Consider the following 18,529-nt stretch of genomic DNA (forward strand, 5'->3'; position numbering starts at 1 on the left):
CTGTTCAGCAGTTTGGCCAACACTTCTGCATGAACCTCTCTAGTATCAGCTGCAACCTCACTCGCGTGAGCTCTTCTGCAGCAACACTGATTGCGATGCCTGATAACGTGCGTCAAGAATGAAAATGCTTCATTAGGGGGATGGGAGTAGTTTTATTTTAAAACCATATGTTCCTTTTATTTTGAAAATCAAGTACGTAAAATTTTTATCAAGGAGTACCAAAATTCTGCTTTAAGTCCGTCAGGGGCGCATGCAACACTGGTACCAATCCAGACCAATGCGGACCACAAGGCACCAACTCCCGACCCCAGCATGGTTAAAACTCTCTGCCCTGTCCAAATCTTCTTCCGGACCATCTTTCTTGTCCTGTATCAAACCTGCCTGCTTAATGATTGCAATAATTTAACCCCGCATGAATGAGCCTTGGGTTTTCCCTGTGTCTATGCAGGTTTTACCTGGGCTCAAATCATCTAGTTACAGTATAAAATTAAGATAGGGGAGTTTAGTCATGGAATTAATTGCTGCAATGGCTGACCAATCTTCAAAAAAGCCCATGATGGATTGTACCATTTCTGCATGGCTGAAACCCAGCAGGATTACACATACAGGCTTCAGCCTGAGACACACTTACAGTCCTCCCTAACCCAGACCCCGCCCAAACTTAGTTTCAAACAGGTTAGGGGGGAAAAAATTGAAAGGGGGATGGTGGTTTTTCTAATTCTCATGCTGACAGTAACCATCCTCTTGTTTTGAAGGTCAAGTGTGCAAAATTTCATTACGCTCTGTATACGTGTATAGAAAACAAACACACTCTCTCTCTCTCTCTCTCTCTCTCTCTCTCTCTCTCTATATATATATATATATATATATATATATATATATATATATATATATATATATATATATATATAATATACACACACACACATATATATGAGACTAATCCAACTACCACAAAGATACACGTCAGGCAACGCCATTATGTGCTGCACAAAACAAGCAGTGGTTATAAAGCTGGAAAAATAGTATGCATCTTATTTAAAAAAATGTCTCAGTACCCCAAGATCAAATTTGGGACTATTATTACAGAAAATAATTTAAGTTCAACTATTTAAGGATTCATCAAAATAGAATTCTTTTTGGTAATTTTCCATCCCTATTACAATTTTAGACACAACACAAATTCAAAAGTATTGTTTTAATATTATTTTCAAATATATTATTCAAAAATTATACTGTTTTATAAAATACAGTAAACTATGAACACAAATTTGATAGTACTATAAAGCGGGCATGAAGGCAAGGTAAAAGCCGCTCACTGAACTGCTGTCCATATCCGGCACATCCCGCATTGCCTCGCTGGGACTAGCCATGGTCGTCCAGACCACGTGGTCAGGCTGGTCCAATACGTGGAGTCGCAGTCGTGAGATCATCTCCCAGGCCCACGCGCTGAACACTTGTTCACTCGACTGGGCGTACAGCATTGACGTGGCGTAGCTCGACACCTTCACCAAAAAGTAAAACACATTACACTACATCATTGCCACAAACAAGCATTTAATATAGTAAATCACTAATAAGATGTTTCACAAGGTACTTAGAAATTTAGACTTATTAACAGAGAAAATTTTGTGATCCTCTGTGGGTGCAACAGCTGCGGTCTCAGGGGGAAGAGGCTCTCCCCTCGTAGCGGTGGACTGGGAGCAAGTGGCACAGATCCAAGGTGAAGAAAATATTAGTGCTAACCAGGTCCTGCAGGGTGTGGTCTATGTTCATAGCAGAGTGTGTTTCCTGGTTCAAGGCCTGGTAATTCACTCAAAACCATAGCTCGCCATTCTTCTTCAGGAACAGCATTAACCCTGGAGTTGTAGTGCGAACCGGAGAACTCTTCCAGCTTCTGACGCTTCATGTCTGCTAACTGGCCCTGAATGATTTGTTACTTACTGGCAGTTGGGGGAGAAAGGCTTAATGTATAAAGGGTGGTCGTTTTTCAGGCTGATGCAATGCATAGCCGATGTGTCTTGGCCAGGGGTTCTCCAGCTGAGAATAACTTACTGTGTCTGTTTAGTATGTATGAATTTAGAATATGCAAAATTGCAAGACTTTGAACATGTTTACAATTCAAGAACGGGAAATCCAATACCATATTAACGTGTGCGGCGGCGGAAATTTTCTGTACCAAACATTTGTACAGAAATGCATTTCATATGGTCTCTTTGCACAAAAAACAGTAAAAGTAATTTACGTTATGTGAAGTCCCATATTATTTGGTTATTTTTTATTCAATTTTAAAAACTTTACGCAAGTTCATTAAAAAAAGACTCAGTCACGATATTATGAACAATTCTTTGCTGTTTAAGCGGTAGGTATTTTCTGTTTGTAGTGATACCATACTCTAAATAAAGCAATTTTTTTCTTATCTAACTTTCCTGTGCTGTTGATATATTTATTTATGATGTATTAGATTCAAGAACATTATTAAAACAAGGGATGTTTAAGTTTGATATGTACGGCTAGCACACGTAGCTAAGAAAGTTTTAAGTAGGTATGAAGTAGTACGAAAAGTGAAAAGGGTACTGGTGGATTTTTAGGTTATGACAGGAACTAGTACTACCTACATCTAAGTAAATTGGTGAATATTAATTTTGATACTTGTGCTCATTAATATTTATTATTTTTTTCCGATATCGTGTTTCCAATCTATATGGCTCCTTGAATATGATTTATTAAACATCAGAACTTCCCAAAATGAGGTACCATGAGACAATTAAAAATTATGATATCATGAACATGCATATTTGTAACATCTAATTTGAATGTGAATTGGTTGATGTGTTAGTGAAAATTATCAAAATGTTTTTAAACATATCAGTGCATACACTGTGTATTATTGTCATATTTAAAAAAAAAAAGAAAAAACTAACCCCAACTATTACATTCAAGGATGTCTTGAAAAAGTCTTAAGTGTAAAAGAAGGTTTTTTTTATGTTCGGGAATCAAGCTGGTCTCGGTTCTTTGGGTCTTGACCTGGGTAAGGGTTGAGCAGATCTGGCAACACAGTGGTTCTCAGCCCTGTCCTGCGCATGTGCGGGTAGATACTGCACATTCCTGGGGAGGAGGCAGGCTAGCTGCCTTCACGTGTCTAAAGCCAGCCATGAGGGAGAGAAACACACCCTCTTCATCTGAAGAGCCTGACTTGAATGACACTGTTCCCAGCTATGCAAATTCGTATACTAACCGGACGGAGCGGTCAATAAGTTCATTTTGAAGGTTTTATTCACATTTATTCACACCCTTAAAATGTATATGCTAGAATTAAAAGAGTACACTCCATCGTGCAATAAAACTGATACCAACTTCTATCTAGAAGACATGTGAAATATATGCTGGAATTGAATGAGAACACTACAAAATTTCACTACAAAACAGGACACGTCATCTACGGTAACGACGAGGACGGATGTGACGGGCACCTGCTTGACGCCCTCGGAGAAGAGGGCATTGCCGGATGTGTCGGGCACGAACTGGAGGGCGGCCCGGACGACGAGCAGCGCCACTCGGCGGTGCAGGCGGAGGGGCAGCACGAGGCGATGCCCGTCGCAGCCCCAGTCCAGACTGGCCAGCACCAGGCGAGCCAGGCCGCTCTCCGTGGAGGCAAGGGGCGACTCCAGCAGCCAGGCGGAGAGGGTGTCGAGGTCCTGGTCCCTGGGCACCCACAGTCGCAGCGGCAGCTCTCTGAACAGGTACAGGCTCAGCTGCCAACACACACACACACACACACACACATGCACAGATACAGTTCACTACCCTGCTACACATCTGCTAGATAGCTCACTGACCATTATAATCACAGTTTACTCAGGTTTATTCACAAAACACTTTAGAAATAATTTTTTGAAGTCATTACCCGTAAATCCATGTCATTCAACATAAGTACACCCAGATTCTCAGTCAAACTAGTAGTAAATAAAAAAATTAGTTCCATAGGAAGTTACTGAACTTGATATGTTAAAAATTGACTGGACTCAAACATGTTTCTTTCAGTTCATGAACATTACTATGATAATGGTACAAAAATTATATTTGCATGCCTGCCTGATGCATACTGTTATGAGAATGCCAGGCGCAAGGTCAAGCTAGTCACAGAGACTGGTGCACAGGCCAGGAGAATCCCTGAGAAGCACGACATACGTAGCATCAGTTCCTTCCCTACTGCTACATGGTAATCAAATTAGCAGCCTTCCCAAAGAGTCCAGGATGCCTCTCTGTGTCATCTGGAAGGTTTTGCAGGTCCCAAGAGCACTATCACGTAAACTGACGTAACTAGGATGCCATTGTTCTTGCAGCTTCGAGTATTAAGTCGTGGGCTTTTATAATCTTTTATAATCCGACACTTGGGTGTGAGATGCACAACAATCCAGGTGTTCATAAGCGGTTTGGCTCCTTGTGTTAAATGCCACCTGGCGCCAACTGTCACTACAGTAAACCACTGTTGTTACGAACCTTAATGGTTCCTAGGAATAGGGTTGTAATAGAGGGGAGTCGTAATACACATTTTAAACTGTTTGATTCCCCAACCCCTATACGTCAAAATATACCATTTCTCCCACAAAGTCCATGTTCAGTCATCTTTGGCATAAATCTGATAAGTTTTCCAAAGTAAGTATCTATTTAATTTAATAGAAGGCATCTTCTATAAAAGAAAAGCATATTGGCACCTAATGCTGTCACCAAAGCCAGCATAAACACGGCCCAATGCGCGGTGTAACTGTATCTTTTAACCTGCACTAAGTCCTTTTGACTCTTAATTTCATGTGGAAAATAGTTATGTGTAACTAATTAGGCCTGTGCCGTAGCCGTTATCAACCTACTTTTTTGTGATGTAAAAATCACCTGACTCTAAAGAAGTCACCAGTTAGACATGCCCTAGACCTTCTTACATGTCCCTGCTGAAAATTTTCAGTGGCAGCAATACTAAACGTAAACAATAGTTCGCCATCTTGTGGCACCCTCAGTTAACAGCCTTCCGGCTGCTTTCCCTCATGTCGTGCTAAAGGAGGGAAGGGAGATGGGATGGCTGCCGTGACTATGCCAGCGTAGTTATGATATCAATTATGTCTCTTTTCATGAAAGCTAACATCAAGCAAAATCTGTGGGATGGCAGAGCATAAATAAATGTTGTGTCATGTTCAGTACCTACGCTTGTCGACAAAGTTCTTTTTTGATGATATGCTATACCTAATTTGTTTAACAGCAAGCCACTTAGTATTACAATTATAAAATTGTGAACATGTAGATATGATGTATTCGGGGATAAGTAACATGAAAAAAGAGCACAGGAGATGAAATAGAGATCAACTGCATCTCAGGGCAAGAAGAACACATGGAGTTCCAAGGGCTCCGTTCACGCCCGCAAGAGCGTCAAGTCTCAGCAAGCTCTCAATGAACAAAGACTTGCCAATTCGGAAACTGCACAAAGTTGGTGCCTCCACATAATCAAAACCAAAAAAATCCCCTTAAAATATATTCCCTTACAACTCTTTATGTTTTTTTAATAGTTTGTTACCTTCAAGATATGTAAAAAAATTAGGAGCCCGTTTGCACGAATTTTTTGGAGTCTGTGTAATTTAAAGAACTTTAACTTCAAATATCTTTTTTTTGATGATTATATTTTTATGTAATTTCCTATTCTGTAAATTTTTAATCAAATTATTTTATTCTTAAATGTGATTTTTAATATGAACTGTGGGTTAAGCGAGTATGTTAAGCTATGTAATTTTGAATACCATTAACTTGTAGGAATTAGTGTACATTCAGGACAAGTAGTAAAAAATAGTGAATTGTACGTTATTGGTATTGGTCTATCCTTTCATTGCCCAATTCACGCTTTTTTTAAAAAATTTTATGGTTGTTCCTGTTGCGTGGAGTTTTTGAACCCGAGCAATATTCTCAATATTTTTAAGAATTTAATATATTCTTTTTAAGTGGCATTACAATTCAGATAGGGAGCAATGATTGCTGACTCTCCTACAGTTTGGCAGAAGAGGTAACATTCTTAAGACTTGCATCTAAGTCGTTCGAAAATAATTCACAAAACAGCGAAAGTATGTAACAAATCTCTGATCAGTATGCCTGCAATAAAATATTCAAACTTTCCAATACTAATATGAATAATAAACTATTTGTATTTGATTCAACCTCGAATACTAACACTTCGAAATAACGAATATTTGTTTCCCCACAGACACTCCATTGCAATGGGCATTAAAAGAAGTAATCGTCATAGTTTCAGTAATTTACAAGTCGATAGACACAATCTATCTAACACCATGTGATACAGTAGCAGCTTATTTGCTGTATATATCTATGATGAAGCAGATGTTGCTACTAAAAAATGAAAAATATATTAAAAAAACATAATAGATACAATAAGATTCCAGATAAAAAAAAATTGTTTTTATGATATCGCTGAACTAAAATACAATTTTCCTGACAGCCGTTTACAATGAAAACTCGTGAATAACTAGGGTTTAAATATGTAAATATGAAATCATTCAATCACCAATTTGGAAATACAGCATTAAAAAAAAAATTAATGGATTTCTCTTAGAGGTGGGACGATACCACACTTTCGATACTCGATTCTTTATTGTTTTTTCAGTTCGATACTTTTGATACTCCAGGGAAAAATATTTTCCCATTAAGTAACAATTATTACAAATAATATAAATTAGTTTTAAACTATATAAATTTCCTCTTTATTACAAAAATACAAACTGCAAACAACTTTAAAGACTTGAGTATAAAAATCAATAAAAAAAAATAGAAGCGAAATACAAACTATCTTCAAGAGAGTTAGCTCTTTATTTTCCAGTACACTTTTTTTTTACCGCAAACAAATGTAAAAAAAGATAGCGCTCTCTTAAATAAAATTGCCCCAAACAATGATAGTTCCCGCTGGTGGCACCAATTCACGTCACTATACGACTGCGGCAATTGAAAACATTCATAATATAGATTCAAATCTCTGGTACTTACCATACACGAGAGACGAGACACATAATTACTCTATGATGTTGACTGTTATTACTAGGCGTGTTATTGTTACTATTGCGACGGATTGCGAGTGGAGTCAATTAATGTGAATTTTAAGTGCTCAATATTTCTACATTTTTTTTTTTTTTTTCAAATTTCCTGTGAATTCAATGTCAGAAGTGTTACGTACGAAAAACATAACTTCTTGAACACGAAACAAAAACAACTTAACCTTACTTTACCGTTTGTTTACTATTGGCAAGTTGCAGTTAAGGACTTATATAATTATAATTTATGCTGATGTAAGCCTATTGGTTATCATAATTACAGCTAATAAGCTGTTCTAGTACAGTAGAACCCCTGTCATACACTGTTCAACAGAGGGCACAAAAATGGTGTATGATGCGGGAAAGTGTATGAAAAGGGAATGGACATAATAAAATTTTTTTTCAATCTAACATACCAGCACAATGTCAGATTAAACTTAAATACATAATGTGTAAATGATCTATAATATAAAAATGAATCGCAAAATGTGTTGGTAAGCGCATAACTCAACAACGCCTGGACCAATTTGGCCAATTTTTTTAAAAATGTTCCTTGAAGTTCAAAGATGGTTTTTACCGCGAGAAAAATTCGAATAATTGCCGGAAAAACCCTAAAACCATCCCTTTTCTTTTTCCCATACAAACGTTTTCTAACTAAAACGAGCACTCATTGTTGTTTAAACAATGTAGGTATGTTCCTAACGTCAAAGAGTCAATTTGCACTTTATTACCTCTGTTCAAAGTTCAATCATATCTATCAAAACAGTGTGCATTGGAGCACAGATAAAAAAAATAAAAAAAAATAAACCGAAATCGAATAGTTCAATTTGGTCGGCTTCGTGATATTAATTCATTTGTTTTACTTTAAAATGCATCAGTTTTCAAGTCATTACATCAGTCTAACAAAACCAGCATTACCAAAAGTGTTTCATAAGTTTAAGTTTTTATTATTTAATTTCCCTATTTTAAATACGGCTTGAAGGATTTGACTCCAAGTCATATCAAATAAAAAAAAAATTGAAACAACAACAAACTGTCAATGTTAGTGTTTTTTTTTTCTTGGATTTTAGGTTACCTACCCTAATGAGTTTGCTTTTGTCAACTGATACACGAAACAAATTCTTAACCTGTATAGTATTTTGTGCAGTGTTTATTTACCTATGATCGCTAATTATTGCATGTGATAAAATAATCTATAATATAGATATGCCTCCTATTAGACAAAGCAATTTAGGTAGAAGAACCCGAAATGCTACAAACCAAGCTAATTACCGATCTAATCATGCTGCACAAGAACATAACGGCCGAAATGAACGTAAAAGAATTCGGATATCACAAACGCGTGAAGCGCAAGCGCGACATTCAACTAATAATCGCGCAAGTTTGAATCGAGCTGCTTTCAGGTACGATGTGTCAATTGACTACAGTAACTTCCAATGTGTTGTTATTGGTTCCATGAACTCGGTTTGCTCACATTGTAAGGCATTGAAATATAAAAACGAAGCTAATGGATTGTGTTGCGCAAATGGTAAAGTGAAATTGATACCATTGGAACCACCACCAGAGCCATTGTACTCATTGGTTTCAGGAATAGGAACAGATTCCATACACTTTTTGACAAATATTCAACAATATAACAATTGCTTTCAAATGACTTCATTTGGTTCAACAAATGTAGTTCGGGAAAATTTTATGCCAACTTTCAAGGTATGTATTATATCAATTAATCATAATTATTTTAGCGCACAATATGTTCTGTCACCTATGTTAAGATGTGTCACTAATCATAATTATCACTTGGTCATCATATTATTTGTTGATTCATTTTTAGCAACACATTTATTATTTTTAAACACAATATAATTATTTGATGATAGATATTTAGTTACAACTAATTAGGAGACAGCTATAATTTTTAAGAAAAAAAAAAAATTAAGTTTGATCACTGATAATCCATAAATTTATACCCCACATTGATTATTTATTTTATTTTATAGTGTTTGGTGTAAAAATAATATTTTTTTTAAATTTACAGATACAAGGCCAAATATATCACAGAGCCGGTTCACTGTTACCAGTGTCAGATAGCAACTACAAATTCCTACAAATTTATTTCATGGGCAATTCAGCACAAGAAATTAATATGCGTTGTGCACATAACAATTTAGTAAAGAGGTCTATTGTAGAACAATTACAAACTTTATTTCATGAACACAATCAATTGATTATATTGTTTAAAACTGCCCTGGATCTGATGCCATCAGATAATCACAAAATTGTAATCAGAGCTGATAAAACACCTGCGGGTCAACATGCAAGACGTTTTAATGCACCAACTATTGATGAAGTTCCTATCGTTGTAGTTGGAGAAAACTTGGAATCCCGTGATATTGTTTTACATCGTCGGAATGATCAATTACAACGTATAAAAGAAACGCACCGCTCATATGATGCACTGCAATATCCCATTATATTTTGGCAAGGTGAAGATGGCTATGATTTCTCAATAAAAATGATAAATCCCATTACAGGTAATTAAAATATTAGTTTATCTATGTCGATAATATCTTAGTAACTATATTATAGATTTTAATTTTATATTTCAACAATGTTAATTAAACAAAATCTATTTACAGGTTCTGAAACGAACAAAAAAGTCAGTTCAATGAACTACTATTCATACCGCCTAATGATTCGGGAAAATGAAGACAATCACATATTGAAATGTCGGCGATTATATCACAAATATATTGTTGACATGTATGTTAAAATTGAAACGGAGAGATTAACATTTATTAGGTTGAATCAGACCAAACTCCGATCTGACGAGTATATTCACCTTCGAGATGCGATTAATACTGATGGAAATGCACAGAATGTTGGTCGGATGACTATTCTTCCAGCAACATACATCGGAAGCCCTCGACATATGCATGAATATGCTCAAGATGCCATGTCGTATGTTCGTCATTATGGTACAGCAGATTTGTTCATCACATTTACATGCAATCCACAATGGATAGAAATCAAGCAGGAGTTATTCCCTGGGCAATCACCCATTGATCGTCATGATATTACAGCAAGAGTCTTTAGACAAAAATTGAAATCTTTAATGGATTTCATCGTAAAACATTATGTGTTTGGTGAGACACGCTGCTGGATGTATTCTGTGGAGTGGCAGAAACGAGGATTGCCACATGCACACATTTTGATTTGGTTGGTTGAAAAGATAAGGCCAAATGAAGTTGATGCAGTGATATCAGCAGAAATCCCTATTGTACAAGTAGATCCTGGATTGCATGAGGTAGTTATCAAAAATATGATACATGGTCCCTGTGGACCTCTTAATCAAAATTCACCATGTATGATGGATGGTAAATGTTCAAAACGATATCCACGGACATTAATATCAGAAACAATTACTGGTAATGGCGGTTATCCACTGTATCGTCGACGATCGACAGCAGACAATGGAAGATCAACAATTGTCAAATTAAATCAACAAGATATTGAAATAGATATTAAATACATTTGCAAATATGTAACCAAAGGAAGTGATACGGCTGTGATTGGAATTGGTGGAGAGAATTCCAATGATGAAGTTACACAATACCAAATGGGCCGCTATGTTAGTAGTAATGAAGTAGTATGGCAAATATTTTCTTTTCCTATTCATGAGAGACACCCTTCTGTTGTTCACTTAGCTGTGCATTTAGAAAATGGACAAAGAGTGTATTTTACAGCACAGAACGCAGTACAAAGAGCTGCTCAGCCACCATCTACTACATTAACCAGTTTTTTTGAGACATGCCAAAACGATTATTTTGCACAAACATTGCTATATTCTGAAATGCCAAAATATTATACTTGGAATCATTCATCAAGGAGATTTATAAGACGGAAACAAGGGAAACATGTTCAAGGATACCCAGATGTGTATTCCACCGATGCCATTGGTCGAATTTATTCAGTACATACAAGCAATGATGAATGTTTTTATTTACGACTACTATTAGTCAATGTACGTGGCCCAACATCATTCCAACATTTACGAACTGTTGATGGTGAATTGTGTGGATCTTACAGGGAAGCCTGTCAACATTTGCAATTGCTAGAAAATGACGCTCATTGGGATCAAACTCTCAATGATGCTGTAATATCATCACACGCTCATCAAATACGAACATTGTTTTCTATAATCTTATCTAAATGCTTCCCATCAAACCCAATTGATTTGTGGATCAAGTACAAAGATAATATGTGTGATGATATTTTGTATCAAATACGAAATAGAATGGGAAATCCAAATATACAAATCAGTGAAGAAATTTACAACGAAGCATTGATTTCAATTGAGGACATGTGCTTGATGATGTCAAACAAACTATTAATTCAATTAGGCCTGGCCGCACCCAATCGTCCAATGCATGATGCTTTTAACCAAGAGTTGAATCGAGAAAAAATGTATGATCTCAACACTTTAAAAGAATTAATTCAAACGAACCTTCCACTGTTGAATGAACAACAGAAGTATGTATTTGATAATCTTATGAAAGTAATAAATGATGAAACTGGAGGGATTTACTTCTTAGATGCACCTGCTGGTACAGGAAAAACTTTTTTGATTTAATTAATATTAGCAATGATTCGCTCACAAAATACTAACTCTGCTAATTTAATGTGTTTTAAAGGATAACTATATACGAAAATAAGCATAATTAAGTTGTAAGTAAGTTTATGCAAAGTTAATTGCAATTTTGAATGCAGTAATAAGCCGCACGATGACTGGTTGTTAGACTGTAAGGTATAACTAAGTGTCTAAATTTAGGCTGTTAGGGTGTACAGAGAATTTAAATCCTCCAATGAATACATACGAATGTGTTTAGATGTAGCACCAAGACTTGGTGACCAAGTACTAAACAGCTATATCGTATTTGTTACCACTTAGAAAATTCCAATTCATAGATAGTGTTAATGATTTTGGTGGCTGCTACCAGTGTAAAAAAAAAAATAAGAACTTAATTATTTATGTCAATTACATCATATTTCTGCACGAATTAATTATTTTGAAATGATTGTTGCTACAAGTTGACGCTTCATTTTCAACGAATATCCAAAAATATTCCACAAATTCCAGAAATTAGTTCAATTGCAATAATGTAACTTTTAAGTTCCAGAAAATATTGAAATTTTAACTGGACAAATATGTGAATAATAACTTTTACATTCAAATTCTGGAACACATTATTAGTTTTTTTTTTTTTTGTATTTTGTAGGACTATATCAACTCTAAATGTGCACTACTGTATCTCATTTATGTTCACGTCGTTTGTTATATTGTGTATATGTTGTATATGTGATTGTGTTAATGTATCTTGACCAGTGTTCCTTGCCGTGTGTTCTTGTTAGCCTACATTGGTAAAAATAAAACCACTGTAACTTATGTACTGGTACTTAATCATGCAATTATGTAAATTAAAATTGTTTTCATAGGATAAAATGTCTGTGCTATACAACAGGAAAACCAAGAACAACCTCTGTGTTGCTGTAGTTTATGTAATTTTTGTTTTTCATTGTCCTTCTGTTGGTGATCGTTGTGGAAGTAACTGAGAAACCGAGGTCGAGGTAGTCCACAGGAATGACTATCGCTCGTTACTAACGCACTAATTACATAATGTATAAAAATTGTGCGTGGGTGCCACGCATATTACAAGTGACATTTAGTTCCATACTAAATGCCATTTTGTTTACGAAATGCGAACTGTGTTGCTATCAACACTACGTATTTTTTATTTGTACTTGGGCTGAAATTGGGTATTACTAATTTATATATGATAAACAAAATTGTTTGTTGAAAACGCAAAAAATTTGGTTCTTTTTTGAAAGAAGCAAATACATCATTGTTATTTTATACAGTAATACTGTATTATGTACGGTGATTATAATTGATTAAAATTATGATCCATATATAGGTACTTAATCGTATAAAATGTGAACTAAGCTACTACGAAGATTGAAAAAAGAACTGTTGGCGACTTCAGCGTGTATCTTAGAGTGAAAACTACGGACCTATAATTGTCCTGCAAAATATCTTGCTTCGACTATTATGCTGGACCACGAACTTCAGGGCGAGGGATATCTAAATCAAGAGCCCCATAATTCAAATTTCATAATCCTTGAAGAACCTGGGTATACATTATGATAGTCAAACTCCGAATATAGAGTTGATATCTAAGGATCTACTGGTTATTTCTACTGCTACCTACCAACAAACGCCATGACAACGAAGACATTTATGGAGTGTCATGACTATATGTTATGGTTGGACGAATAACTCCACGATATCCTTTGACTTATGTTTGGAACTACAGAAGGATTAAAATGGTATGAAGTTACTGTTAATTGACAGTGTAAATATGTATGTGAAGTGCTTTGAAATATTAGTAGGTACTCCAAACGACGTGTTGCTCTGTAGATTTATTCCTGATTAATTAACGTAACATCAATATTATAATTTTCAATTTGCTGCACCATTTATTGTGAAGTAATTTTCTATAACTATCATCAATGTAGAAATGTTTATCATAAAGTGCTTTACCCTAACTGACAAGCCTGTGCAAGCTATATTTTGTTTTATTTAACTTGGAGTTCTCTGTAATTGATTAGGCTAGTCTAGAGTTGGTTTATATAATCTCAGATAAAGCAAATTAAATGAATTTAAACTAATTTGGAATGTTAATATCTCCGACTTTGATTTCACATTGTTTCTCATAGAGGAAACTGAACCTTGTAATTTGGCGACATGTACTTCATGTTAAATTCAGTGTCACATCCAGAGATTAGAGAAATATACAGATGGAGAATAAGGTCTGACTTTAGACGAGGGGGTTTAGATTATCGTATTTTGTCCGTAGTATTTAAAGATAATAAAAAAATTGGGTGTCTATAAATTTGGTTTACGTACGATAGTTTAACGTGACGTCATAACAAAACATTGATGAAATGATTGCATACTTTATGAATAAAATTGAATCATTTTTATTTTAATATTAAAAGAATAAACACTTGAAATCATACTAGTAATCAGATTTTTAAAATGCAAGAATAATTAACCTTTATTGCCGAAATTGTTGTTGTTATTAGCAATGAAAACCACATTAACTTTTCACTTCACTTTATAAACAGTCGACGAAACAGTTAACTTGTAGATGACTTGTAATTAATTTTAAAAACTGGTGTTTAGCTATTAAGTTTAAATATAATTATGAACAAGTTTTCATATAAATAAACTGTAATCAAATATCTATCATCAATTATATGAATCACTATTATTTTTTAGTCAATTGTAACATAAGCTATTATTACTGCACTCGTCGACAGCGTAACGGAACACAGCGTAACGGGACACAGCGTAATGGAACAATGTGCGTAACGGGACACTTTTTCGTGCGTGCAGCCGGAGTTCATCGATTTATTAGACGTCACGTAAAAAATAGTTTAGTTAAAGTACTAAATTTAAAATCTACTTTTGAAAAGCCCGCCTTAACCTATTTAATATACTTAACAGTAGATTCATAGGCCAATCTAGTGGAAGAGAGATAGATGCGGCACAAAGGTACAATGAGCGTAACGGGATAATGAGTCATCCTTTTCCTTGCGTGCAGCCGGTGTTCATAGATTTATTAGACGTTGTTACGTCAAAAATTAATATTTGCACTTATAGAAATTATGAACTAATTTGGAACATTTTCTATCATAGTTCCTAGCTTCGCATTACAACTATTTCAAAATGTATTCAAGTTAAAGTGTGGTATGTATTATAACACCATTTTTTCTTTTGTGATTATAATATACTAATATGAAACAAGACTAAATAGGATGAGTGAATCGCTGGAGTGTACATATATACGTATGCGTAGCACTGTGGCTGTGGCTTGCAACTGTTATTGTGCGTCCGTGGTCTCGGGAAGGGTTTATCTTGACAAGGGGCCCGCAAGGTGGGGGGAAGAAAGATAACACCTCGTGAATGGTGTGGAGAAGACCATACGAGAGCGATAACTGACACATTTTTGTCTCCTCCTTTCGCTCTCTTCGCGGTCACACACACTCACATACCCAAATGCAGATGCCAGGCGCGAGCTGAGAACTTGCTGCTCTGATGAACGCTCTTAAGCAAGAATATGCGTGTCGAGTTGCAAAATGACCAATCTGGAAACATATTCTCTAAACAACTCATTGACATTGGTAATGGCAAATTTCCTATAGACATGTTGACTGGCTGCATTAACATTCCTCCAAGTTTTTGTCAGTTAACTCGATCAAAAGATAAACTTATTCAGAAGATGTTTCCAGATGTTTCTCAAAATTACAGAAACCATGAATGGTTGAGCGAACGAGCTATATTGGCTGCAAAAAACATAGATGTAAATGAATTAAATTAAAAAATACAAGAACAAATTACAGGCGAATCGAGGATATATAAATCAGTTGATTCTGCTACTAACCAAGATGATGTAGTGAAATATCCACCAGAATTTTTAAACTCGCTGGATTTGCCAGGATTGCCACCTCACAATCTTCAATTAAAGGTTGGATCAGTTGTTATAATGTTGCGAAATATCAACCAACCGCGTCTTTGCAACGGCACACAGTTAGCAATAAAAAAATTACTAAACAACGTGATAGAGGCAACTATACTGAAAGGAAAATATAAAGGAGAGGACGTTCTCATACCTCGCATCCCAATGATTCCGAATGATGTGCCGTTTGACTTTAATTAACTACTACAGTTTCCAGTTCGGCTTGCTTTTGCTATGACCATAAACAAGTCCCAGGGGCAATCATTAAGTGTTTGTGGTATTAATCTGGAAAACCCATGTTTCTCACATGGTCAATTGTATGTTGCCTGTTCCCGTGTTGGAAAACCATCAGATTTGTTTGTCTATGCGCCAGATAATCAAACAAACAACATCGTATATCACAAAGCACTACAATGAAAATAAAACTTATTATGTTTCACATGATTAACAATAAATAGATTACTTATTTTTAAATGCTTATATATGTTTTATTTAATTATATTTCTTATTCACAACGCCCTATCACCAGGGTGACGGTTCTGTTCAGGAGAATTTTTTGCCCCGACTATAATATATGTAGGAACAAAAAAAAGTCACATTACAAATCATTTTGACAGGACTTTATTGCAATTTAATTAGGCAGTACAAAGTCTGCCTGGTCAGCTAGTTGCATTATATTAATGAATGATATGAATTCATCTTTATATATACATATAATAAAACCACCATAAATGTAAAATACAGTCCATAATCAAGTAAAGCTGACATGAGAAACAGTGGCCTTACAAAATGTTATGAAGTCCTTTCTTGGAGGGGGGGAAGTCACCAAGCCTAATTTAGAAATTTAAAAAATTAGACTATTGTAAAAAGAAAATCAGAAATTTTTGCTTGTTTGTTTCATTTTACAAACAACTTTATGCAACAGAACAATTTTCAATAAAATTTTAACTTGAGAAACATAAAATACAAAACAATCCGATCGTAAGAAAACAATAACAAACGGGTATATTCAGTTTAAAGATTAACGAATGCACAAAATATGAGATCCGTGGTAAAGCGCGTGCACCATTTTCATAATCATTACTAGTTTGCGCCATTAGTCTCGCTTGGTGCTGGCCATAGATGCTACTAGCGAAGTGTACAGTCTTCCTGATACTATCCATATCTATGGTGCGATAATGTTATTTTCTTACGTTTGCAAAGAAAGGTAAGCAATGAACGTTTTTCAAAATAAAAGCATTAAAACGTAGTTTATCAGAAGGAATATAACAAAAAAACTTGTGAATTTTAGGGCTTTTCCGCTTCGTAAAAACGTATGAAACGGGAAATTAATGATTTTATAAGTGTATGTTCCGGGAAAGTAAACCATTGTAAATATAGTACTTTCGGCAGGACCAAAATTAATCGGCGTATGACACGGGAAACTGTATGAAACGGAAACATATCATCGAGGTTCTACTGTAGTTGTATTTTGTACGATGGCGACTCAAAACTTAATTCAATACAAATGAACAAGCATTCCGGTATCGAAAAAATGTATCGAACTTACTTTTTCGATACTCAATACTTTGCGATACTGTCAAGTATCGTAGGTATCGATTGAGGCATCGAAGTATCGAAAATCCCATAGCTAATTTCACTGTACTTTGTGGTACTTTTGGATCAATATGCAGGGTAGCAGGTTGTAGAAAATAAGGTACGTAAATAGGAACGGAAATGAAAGTTGGTTGTTTAGGTTAAGATAGGTTAGGTTATATAAATTGCATAATTAAAAAAAAATTGTTTCATTATTTAACAATAAAAAAAATTTTTACTTATAATTATTGTAGTTGTCTCAACTTAACTAAACCTTCCTCTTTAGTATTATTTGTCTAATTTTCCAGAAGTTATTACATGACATGTAAAAATTTTTTTTAGTGGAATTCTTTTTCTCTTTTTTACTATTCGTATTCAATATTCGTATCCAAGAATAATTTGATATTTGTATTTGTATTTGATTCTAACTACAAAACTAATACATATTCACACAGTCCTAATAAGCAGACATTACTGAAAGAAGCTTGGCCTCTTCGTAAGTTACAACAACCAACCTTGCCAGCAAGTTGTATGTTCTCCTTCAGCTTGCCCAGGATGTCTGACAGCAGATGTGGATGTCTGGTTGTGATGCTGACCAACAGCATTCTGGCTGACTTGGAGCAACTCTCCTGAGTGGCTGAGCTCAGGAACCCAGTCTGGAAACAAAGTAACTCTCAACACCATTCACATCCTCTTTGCAAAGTAACTATGCACAAACTCTAACAAGTCACAATCGTGCCTGGTTAAGGCGACGACTGTTCCTTGCACATAAGAAGAAAACTTACAAATTATTTCGACAACTGTTGCAGATAGTTAATTGTAAAAATCTGTTGCAGATCGCTATTCACAGTCCTGTGCCATAAAGAAAGAATGACTGTCCCTAGGAACCTGTTGACTGCTCGATAGCAATGAAAAAGGAAACTAAAGTCCCAGTGGACCAATGGACCAACTGGGCCAAGGGTGCATGTCTAGGGTTTAAAAAACTCTTGTTGAAGACTTCCGAAACTTGAAGAAAAATAGTTAGAACTTAGCAGCGGCACAGCCCTGACCCCCAACCGTGGAATTGTCTGCCCTTAAGAACTCATTTGGTTATTCAATGAGTCGCCATCCCCACACCTCTTTCGGCACAGTACTTGAACGACTGAAAACTGAAACTACACAGCTGCATCCACCACGCAGGGAAGAGGCAGGGTGTGACCTCACCGACCAATCACAACAAAGCTCTCACAACAGTATACAAATTCCTTAACACTCACAACAAGACTTTTCCTGCAAAAAATAAAACAGGGAAAA

General features: G+C 35.5%; 1 protein-coding gene across 1 annotated transcript in view; it reads right to left on the minus strand.

Annotated features, from left to right (window-relative positions):
* The window catches only part of LOC134533192 (ectopic P granules protein 5 homolog), a 147,761-nt gene that overhangs the window by 100,175 nt on the left and 29,057 nt on the right, over nucleotides 1–18,529 (minus strand). Inside the window, exons 7-9 of the mRNA XM_063370564.1 lie at nucleotides 17,752–17,892; nucleotides 3,474–3,755; nucleotides 1,320–1,505 (exon numbers count right to left, since the gene is read on the minus strand). Coding sequence (XP_063226634.1) covers nucleotides 1,320–1,505; nucleotides 3,474–3,755; nucleotides 17,752–17,892 — 609 coding nt within the window. The remainder of the gene's footprint in view (nucleotides 1–1,319; nucleotides 1,506–3,473; nucleotides 3,756–17,751; nucleotides 17,893–18,529) is intronic.

Source organism: Bacillus rossius, chromosome 6, assembly GCF_032445375.1.
Source record: "Bacillus rossius redtenbacheri isolate Brsri chromosome 6, Brsri_v3, whole genome shotgun sequence".
Lineage (NCBI taxonomy): Eukaryota > Metazoa > Arthropoda > Insecta > Phasmatodea > Bacillidae > Bacillus > Bacillus rossius.